The 25,915-nt window shown below is 36.7% G+C and overlaps 6 protein-coding genes across 8 annotated transcripts; 4 read left to right on the forward strand and 2 right to left on the reverse strand.

Annotated features, from left to right (window-relative positions):
* LOC109718644 lies at positions 599–1,620 on the forward strand. The gene is made up of 3 exons (XM_020244974.1): positions 599–932; positions 1,188–1,350; positions 1,482–1,620. The coding sequence occupies exons 1-3, from the start codon at positions 783–785 to the stop codon at positions 1,502–1,504; spliced, it is 336 nt and encodes a 111-aa protein (XP_020100563.1). The 5' UTR covers positions 599–782; the 3' UTR covers positions 1,505–1,620.
* On the forward strand, positions 2,125–3,278 carry LOC109718645. Its single transcript, XM_020244975.1, has 3 exons — positions 2,125–2,331; positions 2,795–2,957; positions 3,104–3,278. The coding sequence occupies exons 1-3, from the start codon at positions 2,182–2,184 to the stop codon at positions 3,124–3,126; spliced, it is 336 nt and encodes a 111-aa protein (XP_020100564.1). The 5' UTR covers positions 2,125–2,181; the 3' UTR covers positions 3,127–3,278.
* Positions 3,683–8,193, reverse strand: LOC109718646 (eukaryotic translation initiation factor 3 subunit E). Its single transcript, XM_020244976.1, has 8 exons — positions 7,860–8,193; positions 7,567–7,721; positions 6,687–6,914; positions 6,465–6,586; positions 5,543–5,762; positions 5,215–5,357; positions 4,246–4,383; positions 3,683–3,977 (listed from the first exon to the last, which is right to left on the reverse strand). The coding sequence occupies exons 1-8, from the start codon at positions 8,122–8,124 to the stop codon at positions 3,875–3,877; spliced, it is 1,374 nt and encodes a 457-aa protein (XP_020100565.1). The 5' UTR covers positions 8,125–8,193; the 3' UTR covers positions 3,683–3,874.
* LOC109718421 lies at positions 8,182–14,565 on the forward strand. Its single transcript, XM_020244665.1, has 15 exons — positions 8,182–8,205; positions 8,315–8,372; positions 8,479–8,812; positions 9,456–9,553; positions 9,914–9,996; positions 10,327–10,453; positions 11,063–11,126; positions 11,329–11,426; positions 12,253–12,337; positions 12,447–12,570; positions 12,798–12,899; positions 13,042–13,106; positions 13,614–13,695; positions 13,786–13,865; positions 14,223–14,565. Exons 1-15 carry the CDS (start codon positions 8,182–8,184, stop codon positions 14,278–14,280), a joined length of 1,482 nt encoding a protein of 493 aa, XP_020100254.1. The 3' UTR covers positions 14,281–14,565.
* Positions 14,652–18,955, reverse strand: LOC109718371 (zinc finger protein 830). 3 transcript variants are annotated; one of them, XM_020244575.1, is made up of 10 exons: positions 18,854–18,955; positions 18,636–18,747; positions 18,067–18,166; positions 17,722–17,878; positions 17,034–17,258; positions 16,739–16,952; positions 16,325–16,400; positions 15,894–15,940; positions 15,585–15,780; positions 14,652–14,976 (listed from the first exon to the last, which is right to left on the reverse strand). In XM_020244575.1, exons 2-9 carry the CDS (start codon positions 18,722–18,724, stop codon positions 15,597–15,599), a joined length of 1,092 nt encoding a protein of 363 aa, XP_020100164.1. In that variant the 5' UTR covers positions 18,725–18,747; positions 18,854–18,955; the 3' UTR covers positions 14,652–14,976; positions 15,585–15,596. The 3 variants fall into 3 exon arrangements, with proteins under 3 accessions (XP_020100164.1, XP_020100162.1, XP_020100161.1); XM_020244573.1 differs by having other exon boundaries at positions 15,590–15,780; positions 16,739–17,258; XM_020244572.1 differs by having other exon boundaries at positions 16,739–17,258.
* On the forward strand, positions 20,879–24,727 carry LOC109718822 (probable auxin efflux carrier component 9). Its single transcript, XM_020245242.1, has 5 exons — positions 20,879–22,026; positions 22,411–22,496; positions 22,610–22,767; positions 24,311–24,387; positions 24,496–24,727. Exons 1-5 carry the CDS (start codon positions 21,182–21,184, stop codon positions 24,578–24,580), a joined length of 1,251 nt encoding a protein of 416 aa, XP_020100831.1. The 5' UTR covers positions 20,879–21,181; the 3' UTR covers positions 24,581–24,727.

Consider the following 25,915-nt stretch of genomic DNA (forward strand, 5'->3'; position numbering starts at 1 on the left):
TCAAATTTTCTATAATTTCAATAGCACAGTGACTCTGCACAAAATTATGTAAACTTATTTAAATATTTTTTATATATTGGTGTCACATTTTTCTACTAACATGTCATATTTTACTATCAATAAGTAGATTTATTGGATTCATTCACTGTTTGATTCAATAAATTTATCATGCAATTAGTTTTAAAAATTATTTATATCAGCTGCACTCAGTCCAGTATAAATTGACCCTCAGTCTCTATACATCATGATTATATTTTAGTTGCAGAACTTTTAAGTTATGTCCTCAATTTGAAAGCCTTTTAACATAGACAACACGCTTCCTACTTCGCTTTAGAATTATGTAATCATACGGAAATGTCGATTAATTTATCTCCATGAATAGAGTGTCTCGTCCTAATTCACAATTTGAGTACACGCACAAAACTTTTCTCCATCATTTTATTGTCCTTGAAATGGAAAGTCACTTTCTTTTCAAATTAAAAACTCTTTTTTAAAAATATTTCAAATTCAAACTACTAGCCGTTGCAACCCCCCCCCACTTTAGAAACTGCCACTGTTAAACTATTATTACACACTAACTACTTTCCACAGTTTCTCTTCCTCTCTGACTCCTTTCCAATTTTCTTCATGAACACTCTTTTTGTCTTTTTCCTTTCCCCTCTCTATATATTGAAACCTTAAACATTCGCCTACATCTGCAACACATATCTAGAAAGAGAGATACAGAGATTGTATAAGTAAACGAAGGGAGAGAGAGAGAGAGAGAATAGATCTAGAAAGGAATGGCAGGAGAGAAATTCATCTGCTTTCTGGCCTTTGCCATTATCATCCTTGTTATCTTCGACCCGGCTCGGGCCGAGGAGGCTTGCGACGGAGATATAGCGGATTTAGTACACAATTGCAATCAGTTTGTGAAAAAAGATGGCCCGAAGGTACTTTTGAATTCAAAATTGGTCGAATCGTTATATATATCAACCTCACGTGAAGCACAACGCATTTCGAAATTGTTATCTGAACAAATTCTGTGCAAGATACTTTTCGAATAGATTATAGTTAGAGACTTTATCATATCATCAAATTATGTGTAGAGATACTTTAAGTGAAGTTTTATGGAAAAAAAAAAAAAAAAAAAAAAAAAACTCTAAAGTTTCAATATCTATATCAAAAAAAATTGCTCCTTTTTACAGATACCACCCTCTGAGGAGTGTTGTGCAATCATAAAGAAATGCAACGTGCCATGCGTGTGCAGTCACATAACTAAGGATGTCGAAAAGACCATCAGCATGGAAAAAGTTGTGTACGTCGCAGAATGCTGCAACCGTCCTTTCGCTCATGGAAGCAAATGTGGAAGTAAGGCTCTTCTATATTTATTTATATATTATGTGTACTCTTTCACCAAAGTACTTCATAGTAAACTAATTATAGGAATTAATTAATTTACTAGTTAATCTAAATATTTGTTGTGCTGGGTTTGGTTTCAGGTTACACAGTTCCAAAGGCATGAAGAGAAAAGGAGAAAGAGTTGGAGGGGAGAATAATTAAAGATCAACTATGATCTACTTTTCATTAATATTTTGCTGTGTACAACTCTTGTTGTTTGATTTGAATGGATGATATGTAATACAGTTATATATGAAAATAAATTCCATTAACTCTTTGTTTGTTCTATGTCATTGATATTACATGTACAATAGAGAGAAACACGCGCGCGAACACACACACACACACACACACACACAGAGTTTTGAGAAAGACTACTGTGGATGGTACCCATCCCTTCATGCTATCAACATAAATTTGATTCTAAGTCACTCTCTTTTCAAATTCAAATCATCCTTTTGAAATTCAAACTTGCCGCCACAGTCGAAAAGAAAATGATATAGGAATTGCCCTATTAGGACTCCCCTCTTAGTAGAAGTCCATTGTTAAAAGCTATTATTGCACTCTCTAATTACTTTCTACAATTTCTCTTCCTCTTTTTGACTCCTTTCCAAATTTTTACATGAACTTAACTACACTCCTTATACAACACTTCTTTTTCTCTTTTTCCTTCACTCCTCCCTCTATATATAGACATTCACCAACATCTACAATACATATCTAAAAAGAGGGAGATAGAGAGATTGTGTAAGTAAAAGAGGGAAGAGAGAGAGACGACTGAGAGAGAGCGTCAGCAGGGGAATGGCAAAAGAGAAACTCTTCTGCTTTCTGGCCTTCGCCATTACCATCCTTGCTATCTTCAGTCCGGCATGGTCCGTAGACCCTTGCGAGGCCGATATAGTGCATTTGATACAATATTGCTATGAGTTTGTACAAATCAAGGGTCCAAAGGTACATATTGCGGATTTCAAAATAGGTGAAATCGTAAAAATTGATGTATAGACCTCGTGCGGAGTACAGCGCATTTTGAAATGGCTTTCTGAACTTCGACTGCTCGTTTTCTGTTTCATGTTTTTTCTCTTTACTGCCTAAATTTTCATATTTTTGAATTCAGAAAGCTTTGTCAGTTTTTTTTTCCCCTCCCTCCAAAACAAGAAAGCTTTTGTAAAAAAGATTATAGTTAGAAACTTTACAAATATCATCAAGTTCTGCATAGAGATACTTGGAACAAAAAAAATAAAAAAATAAATAAATATTTAGGTAGCAAATTAAAAATCTTTAATTTTCAACATTTCTATCAAGATGGATTATGGTTTAGTTACTCGATCTCTTTTATGTTGTTACCTACAAAATATTGGAACATTTGTCACACTCTGATATCTTAAGCAATTAAAGAAATTGTCTCTTCTTACAGATACCACCGTCTATCACGTGTTGTTTAGTCGTAAGGAGTACCGACATGCCGTGCACGTGCAAGCATGTAAATAAGGAAGTTGAGAAGATCATTAGCATGGAGAAAGTCTCCTACGTCGCGGAACGCTGCGACCGCCCTTTGGCTCATGGAAGCAAATGCGGAAGTAAGCTATGAGGCTCTTCTGTATTTATTCACTATTATGTGTACACTCTTTCATCATAGTTCTTCATACTAAGCTAATTAGGTACTAACTTACCAGCTAATCTGAGATTAATTGGCATATATTGGTTGTACTTGGTATGGTTTCAGGTTACACAGTTCCATCGGCATGAAGAGAAGGAGAAAGAGTTGGGAGGAGAATAATTAAAACAGGGAAGTATAAGATGTGCTGTTCAAAATTTTTCAGTATACAACTCTAGTTGGTTGATTTGAATGGATGACATACAAGCAGATATACATATATGAATAAAAAACTGGATTTTTATGTGCCATTGATAGTTGTATAAATAATAGAGAGAGAGTGAAGAGTTTTTTGCAAGGCTACTGTGGATAGCACCCATTGCTTCGTGCAATCAACAAATCTAATTTTAAGTTTGCTAATTTAAAATTAATGGCCAAACAGGGTAATGCTTCCAAACTTGGTAATATTGGAACCTCGGCAATTGATATGAGAAGCTTGCCTATTTTAGCAGTTTAAAATAGTCCAAATTACTTGGACTACAGTTTCAAAAAATAATTTTATCCCACAAATTAAGTTCCAAGATTTAAAATAAATACGACACTTAGTCATAGCGCTACATAATAGTAAATTGCTGCAGAAGATGAAATAAAAATCTCAGTAAATATCAGATTGTTGTGAAATACCAACCAGAACAAAAGTCGAAGACGTAGAAAATTCAGCAACGAATTTCATAAATCAAAGAAAGCAAAAGTACTATCAAAGGTACATCTTAATCTAATACTGCTCTTAGTAAGAACATAAAACTCCGATGTCAGCTAAAAATATGTGACGGCACACTAAGGTTCCAAAAATTTTATAAAAAAGTGTAGGAATAGGAACTATGTTGGATCGCTTTATTTCTACCGAGCGGTTTGTGTAGCTTGTGCCGGCTCGACGATGTTCTTCGCCAACATGTAGGTCCGCATGTTAAGATTTTTCAAGCTTTCTATAATCTGCTCGTGCCTGAGGAAAACAAAACACAAAAGAAAAGAAAAGATATTTCTCTTCATAATAGAAAACAAATTTATAATACAAAACAAAAGATTAATCATTTATTTACACATCTTCAAAAGAAAACTTTTTATAATACCAAAGGAATTTTTTAATGTTGAATTGGATGACTCCCACAAGAGGTACTTATTTAAAAAACAGCATTTTTCAAGATGTATAACTGTATATGATAATATTCATACTTTCCCAGTATATATATAAGCAATGTATTAGTGCTTACACATTGAGATGATTGGTCCCCATAATAAGAGTCCCTGAATCGGAATCTATTTTGGCTTCAAGCTTCGAGCTTCGAACAAGATTCATTATCCACATCTCTGCCTCATCATAATTCATGTTCAGCTTCTCCGCAAGCATGCTGTTACAAGTCAGTCTTATAAGCATTTTACCTTAATACATAGATGCCGTTAAAAGCATATGCATAAAAAAAAGGGGGACATTAAATAAGAAAAATGCTGGCAAAATCACAGAAATAATATTATGAGACTAGATATATTCATTGCATTTACGTATACCAAGGAAATCATTAAAGAAAATGACAAAAGGAAAGTTATCTGAGAAAGAAAATTGTATTCCACTCTGATTTGGCAGGTTACTGAGTATGCAGAAACAGAAATTTCACAGGAAATTGACATAGCCTGATTCCATCCGATGCTGAATTACAATAGCACGTAAGAAACAAAGTTTAAACTTGAACCCAAGTTAGATTATTTTACCTACCACAGTGTGGATAAAAGTCAATGAAGAAGTATTAACTTAGCATGGTATTGGTAGGTGATGAAGGCATTCTGGCCATTTTTGTTGTTTTAACCACAGCTCTTTTCACTTATATCCGAGCAAGATATAAACATGCATGCACTGATCATATGATATATTCAAACTGGTCCCTTTCCATCATAAGCTACCCAGATAATTTTGAATTTCGAGAAGAAGAAACTCATTCTTTGAATCTCTAAAATTTCGTTTTTTTTCCCTAACCGATTAGTGACCTACTTACTCCAAAATTATTGCAAATTCATTAACAGTTTAAAAGTTAACAATAACCGAATTCCACTACATGTTAAACATGTAATGCAAATACCTACAAAAGCCCCTCAATTAAAGTTGATAATCAATTGCATGACATATGTAGTTGCCATCATATAAAAGGACCAAGTAGGGAAAAAAAAAAAGAGAAAAGAAGCCCAACCTGATATTGATGCACTGATGTATGCGGCAATAGGTCTCAAAAATGAAGAGACGTGCATTTTCAAGAAATTCGTCTCTTAAAGGTACAGTAGTGAAGTTGCCATCTTCGGCATGCTTTCCAAGGAATGGATCATTCAGTATTACCTAGCATGGATACAAATTCGTTAGCATCAGATAGTAGAATTTGTCAGAATGTCTATAATACATAAATAAAGTCAAAATTACGAAGCAAAAGAATAGAAAGTTTTTTATCATATTCTATATGAAGTCTAATATCCTTTCAAACTATTCAAAGATTCAACTCAAAGAGTAAAATCCATGAAACTTACTTGCTCACACTCTTTAAGTTTCTTCTGTGCACCTTCAAAGTCATAATTTATGTACAAGCATTCAAGAAACTCTGTTACGGGATCCTTGTAACAGTGTTGTTCCTGCTGTATAACTTTGATCAACTCTTTAAGCATATTTCTTCTTCTTTTGTTTACAATGACTGCAGTTGCAACATAGCGAAGAAGATGATGTGCATTTGTCTGAATGGCATTAAGATACCTGAAAAAGAATATTAACAAAAGAAGATTAGAAAAGTATATTAAACCTTTCCTCACAAAAGTAAGATTGTCAGCTCATTCAAATATTTGAAATTAACTGTAAATTAACTAAATGAAATGTCCAATCCAACTCCAACATCAAACTTGAGAAACCTTAATTAACATGCTCAGAGTTGTGACTTATTAGGTGTTTAAAGTAATAGATTAAAAAGAAAAAAAAAGGACTAGCCTTTTCCTAATGATGTTAATGAATATAACCTATTGAAAAGATGTATAATCGGAAACTACTTGATATACAACCCAAATCTCAAACAAAGCCCGACAGAAGTACTAAGAAGGATTCCAAATTGTGGCTCAGCTGGTTTCTGAAGCTAATTAGAGACCTGCCTAGTTTTGATGTGAAGTGTTATGTGCCCATGTCACAAACAACATAAGCAAAAGTTAGCATGTGCTTTTGTGAACTTTCCACTGTGAAAAAGACTAGATAGATACTTTCTAGATGTATAACATAAGATCAACAGGCCTTGCTTAGTTATCTAAGGTACTTCATTATCTGAATTATCAGGATTGGGCTTTAACACATACACAGTTGAGAGATGAAAGAAAACATATCTCCTTCCATTTACTTTCTGCTATATAGCCTATATTATGTAACTAGGGATAAATGGCATCAAATTGGCAAATTAAACTAAGTACCACAAACCTGTCCTGGAAAAAGAGATCGATTATCCCATTTCTCCCATTTTCATGGTTAAAGAAAATGAAGAGGCTCCAGTGCATCAGCCATATCCTATTTTGCAGTTGATTTAAAGGAGAAGCAAAGTTCTGCAAATAATATGAAAAAAATGGAATCACCCAAAACAACATATAAAAAAGAAAAACATACAAGTTTCCGTATGCACTATAGAGAAAAAAAAAATCTAACCTTCGAATCAATGATCTCTTTCAACCTATTGAGCTCCTCAAGTGCAACATCCCAATTCTGCATCAAAATCTCAGCCGCAAGCTTCCCCCAAAGTGCACTCAAGCTTCTATCACTGTTAGTGCATAGTGCACGATACTGGTACAGGTAGTCAGCAGCTCCAGAATAGTTTCCGCACTCAAACTGAAATTTCGCATACTGATACAAAGCCTCTATCTGATCCGGACCAATCTGCTCAGTTAACAAACGAACCATTTAGAATAGACGTTCAACCTTCTCCCTTGCTTACACTTTTAAAATCTAAAACTAACATATGAAAGTAAATATAACTAGTGCCTTGTTGGCTTGGCTAAACTAAAGGAACCAACTTCTCTAGTCCCAAAGCAGAAAACTTTAGGGGCATTTTATTTAGAGAGTTATTGGTGCTTCTTCAAAGAGCTCTACGCAACCAGCAATTCTGCAGAATCTCCAGCCTGACCAAACAAGCCTAAGTGCCTATTTGGCCCCTTGCTGTATGGTATAATGCAAATTAATGAAGTGATACAGAAGAAGTGCTATGACAAGAAGCACTGTATTAAAATCATGCAGCAGCTTCTTTGTGCAGCAGATTCAGAAGCTTCAACTTGAACCTTCTGCTTCTAGGTATCAGAAGCTCATCTCCGCTTCCCACTACAGGAGAAGCTCCCAACTTTTCTATTAGCCAAAGTTTCTACTAGATGTCATTGGGAAACAGAAACTGGGAGTTTGAAGTTCAAAATTGCCCCTTGGAACTGCTAAATCAACGATATCGTCACCAAACTAATACATTAGACCTTTTTTTTTTAATTAATCAAAAGGAACAAAGAAAGGGAGAGAATTATAGAGAATTAAATAGGAGGACAACCTGAAATCGATCATGAAGCATCTGGATGTTGTACTGCTTATCCGCCCGCAGCTCCTGGACCAGCGTAGCGCTCTGTAGGAAGGAGATAAGCGGCGCCGCCGACTCCTCCAGCGACTTCAACCGCGCCACCACCTCCACCCTCCTCTCGATCATCTCTGCCCAAACACAAACCCTAGATCCGCATCACAAACACCACCAAAAACACCGACAACAACAACAACAACAAGAAGGAACAGAGATCGAATTGGAGAGCGTAATAATAGTAGCAGTAGTAAGAGAGAGAGAGAAGGGACCTTGGGGGACGTCATCGGTGTGGTAGAGGGACTTGTGGATGTCCATGGCGTAGTCGACCATGTTGGTTTGGCTGAGGAGCTCGATCTTGGCCTTGAGGATCTCGTCGTCGTCGTAGAGCTGCCGCTCCTGGAGGAACTCGAGGAGGGGGAAGACGAGGTGGCGGTCGAGGTGCGGCGCGATGCGCGACGTGAGGTCGTAGTTCGCCATGGCCGCTGCCGCTAGGGTTTCCTTCCTAGGGTTTCTCTTTAGGGTTTCCGCCTCCATTCTTTTCGGGGCGAGATCGAGAGAGGGAGAGAGAGAGAGAAGCGGTAATATAGGTAGATGATAGCGGGCACGAATCGATACGTATTAAAAGAGTTAAAGCGAATAGAATAAGGTCGCCTTCGGCAAATCTAGGCCGTCCGTTGGTAGGTGTAGCTTAATAAGTGATTGATATCGACCGTACGTACTACAGCCACAGGCCCGTGGGCCAACACCGTCCGACGCACGGCCTATTGGGCCATTAAGGCCCGGTACCTTTCTTTAAAAAATATATATTTTCTCTTTAATACTTATCTACTATAATTATTTAATAAAAAATTAAATAAATAATTCGATCAAAATTTTTCTGCAAAATAGATAAACGGTCCACGTGGCCTCATCCAATATCACACCACACCCACCACTTTTTAAACGTCTCGATAACACCCCCTCACCTCGTCCCCTTAAAAAAAAAAAAACAAAAACAAAAAACACACGCACCACGCACATACACGGGGCCATGGCGGGAGCTTCGTTTCTCCCTCGCCGGCGTTGCCGCCGCAATTTCGAAAAATGGCGGGAGCGCCGGGGCCGAGCCCGCGAAATCGCGGGTGCTCGTGTTGGGAGGGACGGGGCGGGTCGGGGGATCAACGGCCGTTGCGCTCTCGAAGCTTCTCCCCGACCTTCGTATACTCGTCGGAGGGAGAAATCGGTAATCGTCTCTCGACTTAGCGTTTAGAAGCCGCATATTTGTGTGTGCTTTCGATTTGGTTAAACTCGCTGTAGTTGTGGTTCATGATGATGTAAAGGTGCCTGTTTTGGCCTAGTTTCTGGAATTGCTGTGGCCTGAAGCTCAAATGAGCTTTCGGGACTTGCATGAGATGAGAAAGCTCTAATTTGAAGATTCTACTCTTCAGGCTTAATGGTTAAGCACATCTCATTTGACACCTTTTATGTAGCAAAAGCTATAAGGCACTTGGCAAATTGAAGGCCGAAAGCTTTTGCTTTCGCCATGAGCTGAAATGAGCTTTGGAGCTCGAAGGCCCAATTCGGAGCTTCTGCTTTTGCTACATAGAAAGCAGTTTGGGGGCTTTAGGTGATGAAGATGCGGGTGTTTCTTTGAACAGCTCTACTCAAATAGTATTTTTATAGTTAGCGATATTTGATGTTTAAGCATATTCGATTGACAACCTGTGTCTACAGATAAAATGCAACTTTTTCTGATCTTATCTAAAATAACCAAAAGTTGTTCCATTTATTCAAACATGATTATTTGGAATTCCTTTTTTTCCTGGTCCAAGAATACATTCCTTTTAATTGTGAAGTTTTGCATTTTTTTTTTCCTCTGTTGGCAGGGAGAAAGGCGTTGCTTTGGTATCTAAACTTGGAGAAAACTCTGAGTTTGTTGAGGTTAACATTGATGATGCAAGCATCTTGGAAGCAGCTTTAAAAGGTGCGTAAAACATCTCAGCTTTTCTCTTTTTCATGAATATTTTGGTGTCATGTGTTAGGTTCTTAATGAATTCTTAGGGAATGCCAGCATGTTCAATAACATAAATATTTCGGTTTCATATCCTAAATGCCAATTTAGGATGGCCCAAAAGCCTGAAAGCACATTCTATAAATTAAATCCCGACAGGTCTATCCGGCATTTAATTGAAAACCTCTACCCTCAAAATTCCGCATCTGGCCCTCAATCTCAAGCTCGGACGTTGAATATAGCATGCTAATTTTTCTAACTACTTACATATTTGGAGAATTTGTTGTCTTACCAAATTCAAAGTGAAACTAAGAAAAATATGTTTTGCCTCAGATGTGGATCTAGTAGTTCATGCTGCTGGACCTTTTCAATGCAAAGAGAAATGCACCGTCTTGGAAGCAGCCATATCTACGAAGGTGAAAATGTGATAGTTTGTGTACTAATTATTCATTAAATTTGACATTGTTAACTTTTTGAGATATTTACTACATACTCCTCCAAAAATATTCCCTGTGAAATCTGAATTTTCATACGTGCTCTTCAAAAACTGTTAAAAAATATATATATATCGAATTCAAATACAGCTTCCCCATGAGATAGTTTGATTGCCTAAGTTAATATAAGTCTATTTCTTTAGGAAGCTACATTTCTTGACGGGTGTTTAAGGGTATATGTTAAAGCCCCTACCTGTTTGTTCCTTTCACTGAATGAAGAATCACTTACAAACTTCTTTTTTCTGCCAACAGACAGCATATGTTGATGTTTGTGATGACACGGACTATGCATGGCGAGCGAAAGGTTTCCACAAAGAAGCAATAGCTGCTGGTGTTCCAGCTATAACAACAGCTGGAATATATCCTGGAGTGAGCAATGGTGTTTCTTTATATGGCACAGTATAGTAGTTTAATATTTCTATTTTGTTTTTCCAAAGAAAGTATTGCAATACTCCTCCATTTGCTCTTTATTATCACTACATTTTGAGGACCTCTATCAAATTCATGAACACGGAAGTGGTTGGCAAATTCTGTACTTGTTTTTTTTGTAAGTTCATTGTTCTTGAATTTTTCTTTTAAACATGACTTTTTTAGATATTAGAGAACCGCTTTGAGTTCAACTGAGTGTTTAGATGTGACATTATTCTAGTTGTAGTTTGATAGATGGAGAGGTGATTAAAAAAAAAAAAACAAATTTAATGGTCTGTGGTAGTTGGAATTGCATGTGGTTAGGTAATTGGTGAGCTGTGTTTGGATGGAATTGGTTCTCACCAATAATACTACTGTGCAGACATTGCCATAATGAAATCATAGTTGAATATGTTTGATTATGTTTCAAGGCATTAAATGGAACCAATTCTTAGAGAAAGGAAATGCTCATCTACCAATTTAATGAAATCTACATTGACATGTCACAGATTTCATGAAGAGAGATCAGGAAGGTTCTAAATAACTTTTATTGATGTACCATTTCTGTTTCTTGCAACAGTTATGGCGGCTGAGCTTGTTCGTGCTGCGAAAAGTGAGAATGCTGGTGAACCAGAGAGGCTAAGGTTAGTATGTAAGAAATTTCATGTAAAGATCGAAGCATCGCAAACTATCATGCTTAATTTGGTCTAATGAATGGAAGCTTCTGAATAATTTTAAATTATTTCTTTTTCCATTTCCCTTGTTGTAAAGAACAAGTAACCTCCGGTATGTTTGTATATACATTGGCATATTCACACTCTATACCTTGCTAAAGTATCTTTTCAGATTCTTCTACTATACTGCAGGTTCTGGTGGCGCAGGCCCAACAATATTGGCGACAAGTTTCTTGCTGCTTGGAGAGGATGTTATTGCTTATAATAAAGGTTACTGATATGTACTTACATACTCCTACAACATTGTCTACTCACATTTATATATATATTTTTTTGCAAAATCCCTTTCAAAATCTTAATTTTACAGTAATGCCCTTCTTTCGAGAGCTTCCTGTGACACCCCAATAGTCCCACATCGGATGGGAAAGGGGTTGTCATTGGGTTTATATGAGACTTAGACACTAGTAATAATAACTGGGCTTAAGCATTTTGGGCCGGTGGTTGGGCCCAACGAGTTATTGTTGCTAGTGGGCTGGGTCGTTACATTTGGTATCAGAGCCGGTTCACCAGCTGGACATGTGTGGCGAGTCTCGGCTGAGCCAGGGTCTGGATGACGGGCTAGCGAGACGAGTCTCACATCGCCTGGTGATCTTGGGCTGTGTGTGATTGGACTGACGAGGACGTCAGGGCCTTAACGGGGGGAGTCTGTGACACCCCAATAGTCCCACATCGGATGGGAAAGGGGTTGTCATTGGGTTTATATGAGACTTAGACACTAGTAATAATAACTGGGCTTAAGCATTTTGGCCCGGTTGTTGGGCCCAACGAGTTATTGTTGCTAGTGGGCTGGGTCGTTACACTTCCTTTTAAGCGACAACCAAATTCCCACCATAAATTCAATGAATCCTCAACTTGAGATAATGATATTTCTCTGAGAAATTGCATTTTCACAGGGGTATATATTACATGGATGATTTCTATAGGATATTTGTATAGAAGTCTTTATAGATCATGTGGCAAGTTTCAGCTTGTCTAAGTTTTAAGCCATTTCTCTTTTAAAGTAGACAATAACTGATACAACTTACTCTTTAATCAGGAAAACAGATCAAGCTGAAGCCATATAGTGGAGGACTTACAATTGATTTTGGAAAAGGGGTCAAGAAAAAAGATGTTTACTTGTTGTAAGCCTTTAAAACGCACCATCTTTCTCTATACCTTTGCTCCACGAGTATAATATTTATCTCCTTATAATTTAGTATATTTTTCAGGTAAATTTAGTATATTTTTCAGGAACTTACCGGAAGTTAGGAGCGCCCATGAGATTTTAGGTGTTCCAACTGTTAGCGCTCGATTTGGGACTGCACCCTTCTTTTGGAATTGGGGAATGCAAGCCGTAGTAAATTTTCTTCCACCGGTATGTTCTTCATTTTTTTTTTTTTACATGGCCGCTGCAAAATTATCTACTTAATTATGTAGCCCTTAATAATCTCAACTTTCATATCGAAAGCTTGGTTTCTGACACATGTAAAATCTTCTTTCAACTGATATGGTCTTGAGCTCATTTGAAGCTTTCTTAAGGTATGCAAAAGAAATTGGCCTCTTAATGTTCTTATTAAACTAATTCATTTCAGTATTTCACAGGATATTCTAAGAGATAAAAAGAAGGTGCAAAAATTGGTTGAACTCATTGACCCGTTGGTTCGAGCAATCGACGGGATTGCAGGACAGCAAGTCTCGATGAGGGTGCGAAAGTTACTCAAAATTCATGATATTTTTCAATGCTGGTTTTTAGTCTAGTATTTCTGAATAGGCACATGTATGGGCTCATATGAGTGCATATACTCATGTTTCTCCTTGTTGGTTTGATCACACTTGTCTTGTGCAGGTAGACTTGGAGTGTTCAAAGGGACGTAATACTCTCAGTTTATTCACGCATAGAAACCTATCCATGTAAGTTCTCAAAACTTTCTCGCACTAGTAACAAAGGAAAGAAATCAATTATATATATATATATATATATATATATATATATATATATATATATATATATATATATATATTGTGAGAACTACAAGAATCTGAGTGTTATGTATCTGAATATCAGAATCAGAGAGTTTTTAGCTCGAATTAAGCTTTGAGAACCATTATCTCAAAGCTTTTATTCTAATTAGAATAAAAGATGAAGAGAGATGGACTGTATTCTAAATCTTTTCCAACCATTTTTAGATGTGTATGTATAGATTGGCTCGATCGAGTGCACCAATATTTATAGGTATATCTGACTTATCAGAAAATATAGTACTGCTCTGAAATGTTGTCACTTCATATTTTATGTAAATCACATTTATTTTTGTGAATGTTTATTTACTAAATCAAGTTTGGTGTTGAACTTTGCCGATTTATTTAAATTTACTAAATCAAGTTTGGTGTTGAACTTTGCAAAATCGGCACTGTCAGATCAGTGGGATTCTCAGTAGCTGCATTTGCTCTAGCAGTTCTTGAGGGAAGCACACAACCTGGAGTTTGGTTTCCAGAAGAGGTGGGTCACACATATCAGAAAACAAGTTACACAATGTACCGAAAGAATTCTCCTTAGTTGACCATCTTTTCAACTGTTGATCCAATGCAGCCGGAGGGGATTGCGGTAGAAGCAAGAGAAGTGCTTCTCGATCGAGCAGCTCAAGGAACAGTTAATTTTATAATGAACAAGTAAATCCTCTTTATCCCTTCCCAGAGCTCTTTATCTTTATGCTGAGGACCTTTTCCTTGCATAACATAATATATACTGCACGCATTTTCCGAATTTTCGTTTTATTCTTCTTGAAAGCGCATCCATCTTACAGAAATTGAAGTTGGCTTTACAGTCGGAAGAGCTTTTTTTTTTTTTTTTTTTCCTAAAGAGCACAATGTTTTTAAAAAAAGGGTTATATATGTAACAAATTAAGTTATATGTGACAAATCTGATTTTGCAGGGATGTGTTTGTTTCTATGTGTGTGTGTGTATATATATATAAACCAATTTACTAGATTCAGTTGAACTTACATGCAAAACTTTGTCATTCGCAGGCCTCCTTGGATGGTGGAAACTGATCCCAAAGAGATCGGGTTGGGAATATACGTGTGACTAAGACCAAATCAAATGCTCTCAACATTTAAATTCTTCAAAAGTTGAGGGAAATTTGGCGATTAAATTCATTCATCATTATGTTGTACCAGTATTTTCTTTGCATAATTTGATTTTCTGTATTATGGTCGAGACATATTATTTGGAACAACAAGATGTCTCAGACACAGCTTTTGACCTAATATTTTAGGCTATCAGAAACACCAGATGTATTGGCTCCACATTTTATAAAGAAAATGTGGTAATGGTAGGTTCACATGAAGTTATTAGTGCAATTCTAGCTCATATCATTTGTGTTATTGAACCACCACATTTGATTCATAGGAAGTTAATAACTTCTGTGCAAGTCAAATAGAGGCTGAAATGAGCTCTTAGAAGCTGTAATTTGAACTACGTTTTTGCTACAATAAAAAGCTGTTCTCTAAATTTGAATTACAAAAACTGTTATCCTACTTCGAGCAACTTTACTCAACTAACACTTCAGAGGAAGCTCCATCGGTGCAAATCCTTCCATCTCCATCCACTACGACATTAACGCTAACACTCTTAACACTCTCTATAAACATTTGTAATGGGCAATATGATTATTACAAAAGCTAAATCTCGTGTTCACTTTTCCAAACAATAAAATGGCCAGCAACAAGTATGAGAAACAGCGTCCAAACGAAGAAAGCAGCAACCATAGTTGTGCATCACCTGCGATTCCATACAGTAGATGTGAGATCCAAAAAATCCGACCATATTACAAAAATTTCAAGCTACATCCTTCAGAAATTGACCAAACAATTACAGTTAAAAAAAAGTATACCCTCGAGGAAAAATTGAAGCACCTTGTACACAAAAATCATTAATTGGGGTAAATGCACTGAATCCCCTGAACGACGGTAAAAATTTTTGAAAACACTATCGGAATAATCCATGAGGTTCAACCAACCAAATACTCTTTATTTCTTCAGTTTTTCCTGGCAGCCATTAGTGATGCGGAAGCAAAATGATGGCAGATGTCCCTAAACTGATAGATGCCCTCACATTGATTAATGCAATCGACAGAAAAGGGAACAGACTTAGTAGAAAATTAAAGTTTTAGGGGGGCACATGGTTGGTCGGAGCACACGTATTATCTGGTAGTTTATGATCGGTTTCAAAAGTTGAGGCACCCATCTGGAAAAGTGCCATAATTCAGGGACCAGTATAGTTTATAAGACCGGTTTAAGTGATATCATTCAACAAAGGCAGCTTTAAGTTTTACCATCGCGATTACGCCAACTACCCAAAGCAATCACTTTTCAACAGTAAACGCAAACCTTACATTGCTTCTACAAATGCTGCGCTCTCCAGTCCATAGAGAAAATCTCATCATCGTCGTCACCTTCATCACTCGAGGATTCATCACTCAATTCCTTAGTAACAACCGCAGGCTTTTGCTTAGCTCTTGCAATCTTCGCAGCTTTTACCTCCACGAGCTTCTGCTTCACCATATCCACATTCTCCCTATATTCCCTGATAAATTTTGAAAGAAAAAGGAGGAAAGACCAAAATATTATGAGAATTAAAGCCTAGAGAAGTAATTCTTTTCGTATTTGGATACATAACTCAGTAAGTGAATTTCTCACCTTTGTTCTAGGATCAAATATTCCTCCCTCTCCTCAGCAGCACCAATCTGCAATCAGCGTGATAAATTAGCCATTGTATTTTGAACTGTTCTTTTTGGTGCTTTCACATATATATCCTCCAAAATATAGTTATAAATATACCACAAGGGGGAAAAAAAAGAATTTTCAAAAGTGCCCCTTGAAACTACAGTTCTTACAAAACTATCCTTCTCATAAGTTGGATAACATCCAACTCGTGGGAAAGTTGGACATTCGTTAACAAAACTTTTCTACAAAGAGCGCCTGATTTGTGACTACAAGTTTAGGTGTAAACTACTGATGGAAAGGCATCTATGAAGTATTGAATATCTTTACAGAGGTATATATGTAAATATCTCTTTCTTTTAACCATAAAGAAGAATGATTTCAAGTATAACAATTCAAATTTCAACCTCTTCTTCTTCAAGCCGATCATCAACTTCCCGCAAGTTGTCCTGAATTTCCTTTTCGAATTCTTTGTATGCATCACTGCAAAAGTTTTGACCAAAGTTAAACTGCTTGGACCTCAAAACATATACTCAGAGAGTCAACAGAAACATGGTAGAAAATGAACTAATTAAAAGAAAAGGAGATCAAAATCTTTATGCGAAAATAGCAGTGTTTTCACGACACCATAAGCTACAAGAGTGAGCCTACATGACATACAATCAGTTATTGCTAACATGGGAACAAGCAATCTGACAGTCTTGTGAATCAAACCCTAGAAATATCAACAAATAAATGAATAAATTTACCAAGTTCCTCAAGTAACAAGAGAACATGATGCACATTTCATAATGCCAAAAGTAATGGTCTAAAGAACTTACTCGACGTCAATTTTCACAGGTTTAATGCCACGGGCACGGAGATCCGCATCTTTGTTATCAAAAAAGCCTTCTGGAAGTGCTCCTTTAACTTGCTTAGCTTCCACAGCGTTGGCTGAACTTGATGCTTCATTAGCCTGGTCAAACTGCTTATCAAAGAAGCCGTCAGGAAGAGCATTCTTCAGCGGCATTCTTTCAGAACTAACGTCTTCTACTGCTGTTTGCTTAAGCAGTTTAGCATTTTGATTTTCACTTCTATTCGTGCCATCAAAGAAAGTCTCGGGAAGAGATCCCCTGCCCTGCTTGGCTTCCTTACCGTCTGTCTTTCTTGATGTCTCACCCAGTTTGGTAGTGGGTCTGTTTTGAGGTCCTTGCGTTTCTTTAGTATAAACACCAGCAAGCTCATTTGTCTTTGTCACAGAGTGGGTCCGTTCCAACAAGCTGCTTGAAGATGGAGATACTTCTTGACTTCTAGGCTCAACTTGTGAGCTGGCAAATCGGGCCCTTTCTTCAGCGCTAGCATCTACAAATGAATTTTCTTATTAGTTGCAAAGTAAAATTGAGTTGCCTGAGATAAGAGAGAGTTATACACTTACACTTTAAGATAACAAAAAATGGCAAAAAGAAGACATCTACAAATAATATAATTAATATTAGTAGCATGGAATGAAACTGCTATCCAACAATGGCAATTAGCCCTTGAATGAACAAATACGATCGCAAACTTGCCAGGCAATTACTATCGGTATAGGTAGCGTGTATTAAGATATGAATATGTTTCTGTATTCACAGGGCTTCTGCATTTTAGCCAGAACAAATCTAAGGAGACTGGTCAATTTTGTAATATAAATCAGAAAGAGAACTGATGGAGATAATATTAGCTACTGAATCAAGCATGTTATTTAGAATTCAGCGTCTGTCATTCTGACTTTTAAGAGACGGTGTGAGAAGTTTCTCAAAGGACCAGCTTAAGAGAAGAATCTTACCAATCTTTTGCTTTTTTGAATCTTTATTCTCGAAAAAATCTGCAGGTAGCGTCGAAGATGGCCTTGTCTTCTGCACCTCTGTTGGTTGTTCCTGATTTACACTATTGCCACGAGCCACTCCAGAAGCAGCAGCGGCAGCTCTTAACTTCTCAATAGCCTGTGAAAAGAAAAATGGGTCAGAATATCTTAAAAACCCCTGCTGCCTTTATAGATATAAAAACAGCATACTCAACCGGCTATACGAAAAAGCAGCTTCTTGTTTCAACATAATAGATAGTGAAATTTATAAGTAGTTCTTAAAATGAAAATAGTACTAAATAGAGATTGTAAGAGTGAAAACACTACCTCATGATGCTTTCGCGAGACCTGGTGCGCAGGCCAATGTGATTCAGATTTCAAAGTGAAATTGCACACTTTGCAAACAGCCTGATCGAATTCATTATACCTAAACAACAAAAAGGTATAATTAGATTTCCATCTCTGACCCTGATTAAACCTTAAATATAACTATTATTATACACAAATATAACATTCTGCGGCAAAGAGTAAATTTATAACTCCGGCCGGCAAAGTTCTAAGAAAGTGCTAATTTCGATTGGCTTCGGAAACTGCTTCTCTACTCTGAGAAGCACTATTAGGCGCTTAACAAATGAGAAGTTCCGAGCTTTCGCTTCGTATAGAAGTTTTTGCTTCTGCTGTTGCAGGGAGCTATTAGGGCGATTTCAATGTAAAATCTGTTAATGTTTTTACTAACAATTCTACACACTAAACAGGGGAAAAAAAATTACTAGAGTTCCCTGCGGCTTTAAGCAGAAGCATAACGACGACACGGACAATTATAGTAGACTGAATCATCAAATACTGCATTAAAAAGAGAGAGAGAGAGAACAATGATAAGGAAGAATCCCGAGTACCTTACAAGAGGTGAATCGATGCGCTTCTCCCGCTTCTGCGCGGATTCTCTCAGCTTCGCTCGGAATAGCTCCTTCCTCTTCTGATCCATCGCCTAATCCCTCCTCCAACACCCTAGAAGCACAAATTAGGGTTTCTCTCAGAATCTTCGCATCATTTAACCAAGTAATCGAACGGAACCCTAACTTCCGAGAATCGACATCGTTGAGATAATCCTTACCCTAGGTCGAAATTAGCGAGGTTGGGGACGACGCGCGCAAACAGAGAGAGAGATAGAAAGAGAGAGAGAGAGAGAGAGAGAGGTTAGGGGCTTGTGCTCTCTTTTTAGGTGAAAATGTACAGAGGAACCCCTCAACTACGGACGATTTTGTATAGGAACCTGAGGTTTGATTTTCCTGAATCTAATTTGTCTATAACAAATAATTTAAATTAAAAAAAGTGAATATTAATTTGATTGAAACTCCCAACTTTTGATTTTTTTTTGTTTTCATTGCGTGAAGTCTAAATACTTCTTGCAAATAAAAATTTGATGAGAAGTCGAAAACTCCGTCTTCGAAACTATATCAAGATCTTATTTCAAAATAGAAGATAAAAGAGTTTATTAAATATAAAAATAAAAATTGACAGAATCAATTTCAGAATAGCCTGTAGTTGTTGGAGTCTCCATGTATTTTTACCTAAGAAAACTTTCAAGGTCTGGTTTCAAAACAGCATATGGTTGAGGGGTCTCCGTACATTTTAACCTAAAACAATATTAAGGCCCTTTTTCAGTATGACCTATAGCTGAGGGGTCTCCATACATTTTAATTTTCTCTCTAAAAGTCGGCAACCATCGGCCAACTCGTTGCCGATATTGTGCTTTGCGAAAACCGATCAGGATCATTTTTGGGCCGGATTGGATTGGCCCAACCCAGGGCCAACTCGGCCCGGAAAATGATATGAATCTTTTTAACTTATTCCATTTATTTTTTATATTTTCTTTAATTGAAAATATTTGTTTTTTTGGTTTACTAATGATCGCTAACTGTGTATCTCGAGACAGAATATAAATCTTGTATTGTTATATAGAATCTAGAGTCATAAATTTAAGTATCTCGCATTTATTACAAAAGATCTTAAACACCTGGATATCTTAATCCATCAGTTCATCTCCCTCCACTTATAGTTTGAATAAAACTACTATATTTACAAACTTTTGATACATTGATAGATTAATGACAAAAAATATTAATTAATGCACATACAAAATGTAAAAAATTATATAAATTTTTTAATATATTAATAGTCCATAAAAGATATCTNAAAATGTAAAAAATTATATAAATTTTTTAATATATTAATAGTCCATAAAAGATATCTTTTATGGCATTATTAGAGTTATTTAAATATCTCAATTATGTGTAGCCTTGTTTGTTTAAGTGAAAGTGAATTTTGAGTCGAAATAAAGTTAAGATAAAATTTACTTCTCTCCAACTGTTTGTTTTAATAGCTATGAAAGTAAAATTTTTTCAATTCTACTATTTGTTACATAGAAAGTAAGTCACGTAAAACTTACAATATAGACATAAATAATAAATAACGTGATAAAAAAATAGATTATCATGTAATAAATAAAGAATAATATAATATATTTATGTATAATTAAAAATTATAATATAGAACAACTAAATATTTTTATTTTTATATATAAATTATAATAATAAAAGCCAATACAATTATAAAGTAAAACAAATGCTAATATTCAACTAATCAAATTTTTATTATATTTTAAATATACAAACTAAATAAAAAAAATACCAAAACTTAATTAATTCATTTTTATTATATATTAAATATGTAAATCAAATAAAAGAGTCATTAGTATTCAAATATAGCAAGCATTATTTATTGTATTCTTGAATTACTTTTTTCCTTTAGTGCTCTTTATTGTAATTGAATTTGGTCTATGATTAGCCGAAATCAATTATGAATAATTTAAATTTTGACTTTATCTTTATTATAATAAAACAAACATTAAAAAATAATCATTTACAAAATATATTTTTTTTTTTTAGCAAAAAATAGCATGCTACCCGCTTCGTTTATTTCACTTAAACTTAACTGAAAATATAAATCAATTAGAATTCAAACTTGAATCTCAAATACCAACCATAATCCTTTTTTGCCACCTGCGTAAGGGACGGTCGGTTACAAAACGATTTTATTCCTCTCCGTTTTGGAGAGTTTCATCCAAGTAAAGGGCCGAAGAGTGGTCCTTTGTTGGCGTGTTGAACCGGGTCCACTGTTGCTGTTTAAGGAGAGGGTTTCATTACTGTCCTCTCCAATGAGACTGATCCACGTGTCCTCTTCACATCATCGTCGTGTCCCTCGCCAACTATATAAACCCTTCCGCTTCCTCCCCATCACCATGCGCACCGGATGCATCGCATGCTTGCTCCTCCCCCAACATTTTCCCCAATTCGATCGCGATCGAGGAGGAGATTGAAGGTTCCAGAAGAAGAGGAGGAGGAGGGGGAGGAAGGGGAGGAGGGGAGGGGCGAAGGAGACGATGATCTCGGGGTCGGATCTCTACCGCGTGGTCTCGGCCATGGCGCCGCTCTACACGGCCATGGGCCTCGGCTACGCCTCCGTGCGGTGGTGGCGCGTCCTCTCGGCGGACCACTGCGCCGGGATCGGCCGCTTCGTCGCCGTCCTCGCCGTCCCCCTCCTCGTCTTCCGCATCGTCGCCGGCAACAACCCCTACGCCATGAACCCCCGCCTCCTCCTCGCCGACTCCCTCGAAAAGCTCCTCCTCCTCGCCGCCCTCCTCCTCTGGGCCCTTCTCCGCCGCCGATCCTCGTCGTCGTCGTCGTCGTCGTCGTCGTCGTCCCCGCCACTGCTCGCGTGGGCGGTCACGGTGTTCTCCCTCGCTACCCTACCCAACACCGCCATTATCGGAATCCCCTTGCTAAACGGGATGTACGGTCCCGACGCGGGGGTATTGGTAGCTCAGATCATCTTCCCCCAATTGATCGTGTGGTACAATCTCATCATTTTCGTCTACGAACTCATCGCCGCACGCCGCACAGCCGCCGCCCCCCGATCCGAAAACCCTAATACTAGCATTGGAGGGGGAGGGGGAGATACGGCCGATTTTGATATTACGGTTTTGGTATCGGAGGGGGGAGATATGGTTTTGTCGAAGATGACAAAGGAGGAGGAGAATGCAGGGGCCGGAGACGGGGGTGGAAAGAATGCGGCCGCGGTGGCGGCGGAGGAGGAGGAGACGAGGAGGAGGGAGACGGAGGTGGTGCCGGTGCGGAAGGTAATGGCGGTGGCGGTCAGGAAGCTTGCGAAGGTGCCGAGCACTTACGCCAGTTTTCTCGGCCTTCTCTGGTCGCTCATCGCTTTCAGGTTCTTCATTTTTTTTTGGTTCTCTTTCGTCTTCGCATTTTATGATGAGTCTCACATTTTCTGTTGCATGGGCTTGCAGTATTAATATCTGAGAAAGAGAAATGCATGGTCTACTCATACTTAAAAATTCCTGAAAGAATCATTCAAATTCTCTTTCTCATCTTTTTGTGGAAAATTACAAATTGCTTTTGCTTTTTTGTCTTATCTGTTTAAGTAGAGTATTCAAAATTGTAAAGAAATTCAAAGAAAACGAAGTATCATTATCAGAGGCTCATTAAAGTTCTGGAATTGAAGAAATTAAAAAAAAGAAGCCTCCGACTATAGAATATGCCCGTGCTTAATTAGCCCTTTTTAAAATTATGATATAAATCTTAAATTTTGTAGGTATGGAATACAGATGCCTACGATTATAGATGGCTCGTTATCGATAATCTCTTCTACAGCAGTTGGCTTAAGCATGTTTAGTGTTGGTAAGTATTCTTACTATGAATAAATAATGCAAGTTTAACTAAGATTGTGTTTAAGTTAATCTAAGGTTCCTTTTCCAATTTCCTTAATTAACAAGCTCTATTTCCCCACGCAGGAACATTTATGGCTCGACAACCACGGTTTATTTCCTGTGGTTATCGTATGGCGATAATTGCCACAGTGATCAAATTCCTTGTAGGCCCTCTTATAATGGCCGGAGCTTCACTTGCTGTGGGATTGCGCGGCACGCTTCTGCGTGTGGCTATCGTACAGGTAAACAAGCACAGAACACTTCTGCAAATCTATTACCTAAAATATGAACTGTTGCTAGCTGCTGAATTAGATCAGATGGAGTTTAATTTAGTCTAGTTTGTTGAAAAATATTAGAGTTTTGTATCCATTTCAATTCCGTGCAAATATTTGGTCCTAGAGAAATCGATCCTTCAGTATTGATGTTCATTCATGATTTCTGTCTAAATAGAGCTTCTGTTTAGTATCATATATAGTAGCTACATATATACGAAGGGACTTGATTAGACTCCTTAGGGCTGTTTGGTTGCATGCATTTTAATTAACCTGCGTTGCAAGTGCAACTATGAACAAGCTAATAAGCTTTGTTTGGTTTTCGCTGTAGTTACATCTACATCCTACAGTTAGAGCCTCAAAATGAAAGCCCAACTGCTCTCAAATCTAATGTAGTTGGAAATGTAACAATGGGAGAGAATAATTTTAGATAAGGATAATCTTGCCTAGCCTTTCTGTTGTGCTGTAGAAGCTAAGAGGCTTTTGTGCTCCTAATTTCTTTTTGATAATGGGACTTCCGAATCAATGATCGATTTCATTAAACTTAAATTATTTTAAGTATTCATAATACAAGATTTACGATTTTTTGATATCATTTGCTTAGCGATCAAGAGCGCTCAAAATCAATGGTTTAAAAAAATAATCTCATGAAATTGATGATAAAACACTAAAATTTTAAATCAGAGGTATTAATCTTGCCGTAAATAATAAAAAGAATTTTTATTAAACATCTCATAAAAAATAATAGCTAAAAATAAATATCTCACAAAAAGTAATGATACAATATTAAAATTTTAAATCGGAGGTATTTATCTTGTCATAGATAGGAAAAAGAAGTTTATTAAAATTTTATCTAATTTGAATATTTTTACATCATTAAATTGCAAAAGGCTTACATCAATAATTAAAATTGTTGATTTTGAAACCTTTCGATTGCTAGGCAAATGGTATCGAAAAGGCGCGAAACTTATTTTTTAGATACTTCAAGTATTCTAGGTCAAGTCTAATTGAGTCTATCGCTGAAAGTTCCATGATCATCAAAAACAACTCTTGGCTTCAACGAGTGAAGAGTCCCTAGTTAGTTTAAAAGGTTGTTTAGTTTGATGTAAATGCAAATTTTTGGCACTTTTTAGCCGGTAAGAATAGAGTTGACGAACTAATTATTTTTTATCACTTTTTTAGTAAACCAACAAAGAATAAACATGGTTCTTTTTAGTGACAAAAGGATAAATACAATTTTTTTAGTAAGCAAAAAAAAAGAAGGTATACGATAAGGAGCAGGAATTTTTTTTTCATACATGTAAGGAAAATATTCTTTGAACTAAAATTTGAAATACAAGCTTATATATATATATATATTCTTTTATTATCCTTGGTAATGTTGCTCCTACGGGATAATTTCTAATCAGTCTCAACATAAGTGAAAATTAATTTTTACCCACTAAACAATATTCATCCATGAGGCATGAGGCCTAGTGTTTTATTTTATTTTATTTTTCCTCGTACCTTGTAGGCTGCTCTTCCTCTTGCTGTTCTTTCATTTGTTTACGCAGAGGAGTACAAATTGCACCCAGACATCATGAGCACAGCGTGAGAGCTCTTCCACTTTTCTTTGTTACTATTTAACATTTTATTTCTTTTTTTGTCCTCCCCTTTTTTAAGCCCTTTTCTTATTCTTTTGATTTTGATTTATGGCAGGGTTATCACAGGAAACTTTGTGTCTCTTCCGGTCACTATTCTTTACTATATATTGCTTGGTCTCTGCTGTACAAAACACAGTTAGCATAAATTATTTTTTCGGGTAAATATGTATGAAGATCCCCTCCAATAAAAGGCCATTTTGAAATAAACCTGGGGTGTTTCAAATATATTTTTAGAGAAATATTATTTGTACACTCTATAATTAGATGTACATCTTACACTCTTTCATTTTAGGGTCTAGAAAATCCTTTCAAATTGTATTATTTTAAAAAAATTGAGAAGGTATTCAAGATAATGATTGATTTTTATCCATTAGAGGAGGTGTACATTCTTTTTGGAATGTACTAACAGCAGTGCTCATATTCTTATCTCTCTTCTTCAGCGATATCTTTGACGTACAGTTGTATAATCTAAAGACATTGATGTATATACAGAAAACATTACCTATACTAAATATTGGTAAGTTTTTGGACAAGAATGTGTAATTTTTTTCCCATGGTATCCAAATATGTTTTTACCGTACTCTTGTTAGCCCTTATTGATTCGATCAACAGTACTCTTGGCAGTTGTGTATTTTGAAGACACTGATGTACTAAATATTAGTAATTTTCTTGGAACAGACTATATTATTTTATCTTGAGAGTTTCAATAGATATATATATTTTTTGATAAGCAGTATCCGTGATAGTTGTGTATTCTAAAGGTGGTGGTGCATTGATAAAAGCATCCTCTTTTTTAAAAAAAGACAGTCTACTATACAACAGTTATATCATATTATTTTTCTAAAAATCTTGATGAAATGCGCGAACCTTAGAGAAACAATTTGATTGGTTGGAGGAGGATACCTATATTTTAGACCTTTTTTTTCTTTCTAAAGGCTGTAATATTTTTGCGGTTCCATTGAAATATAAATAATTATTGCATATTTTAACTAAACCGGAGTTCCATAATCATTTCTAAACTTTCTACAATCGCAGAGTTTCACAATTTATATTTTTTACTAGAGCATACAGTAACTGCATTCTAAAGCGACATCCCTAAAACTACTATACTATCGATAGTATAGTAGCCGGACCCATATAGAATTATATATACAATTTTATACTTTAATGAGGCGACTGTTTCTGCGAGAAATGGAAACGGGGTCACGTGGTCCACAGCTGACTAAGTGGACCAAGTCCACGCAATGCTACCTAAAACAGGCCCGGGGAAGCAGTATAGAATGTAAGGACCAAATCTCTGTCTACAGTATTGGGACGGGTCGAGCCCATATAAAAGAAGAGTCCATCTCCATCCATTTTTATGGAACTTTTGTTTCATGGATGGGCCTACTCCGATCTACAAGATTGGCCCAATAAGGCCTGTACATCATAACCAGGCCGGGTCGAGTGGTTTATTAAGGCCCACGGAGTGGCAA

Source organism: Ananas comosus, linkage group 12, assembly GCF_001540865.1.
Source record: "Ananas comosus cultivar F153 linkage group 12, ASM154086v1, whole genome shotgun sequence".
Lineage (NCBI taxonomy): Eukaryota > Viridiplantae > Streptophyta > Magnoliopsida > Poales > Bromeliaceae > Ananas > Ananas comosus.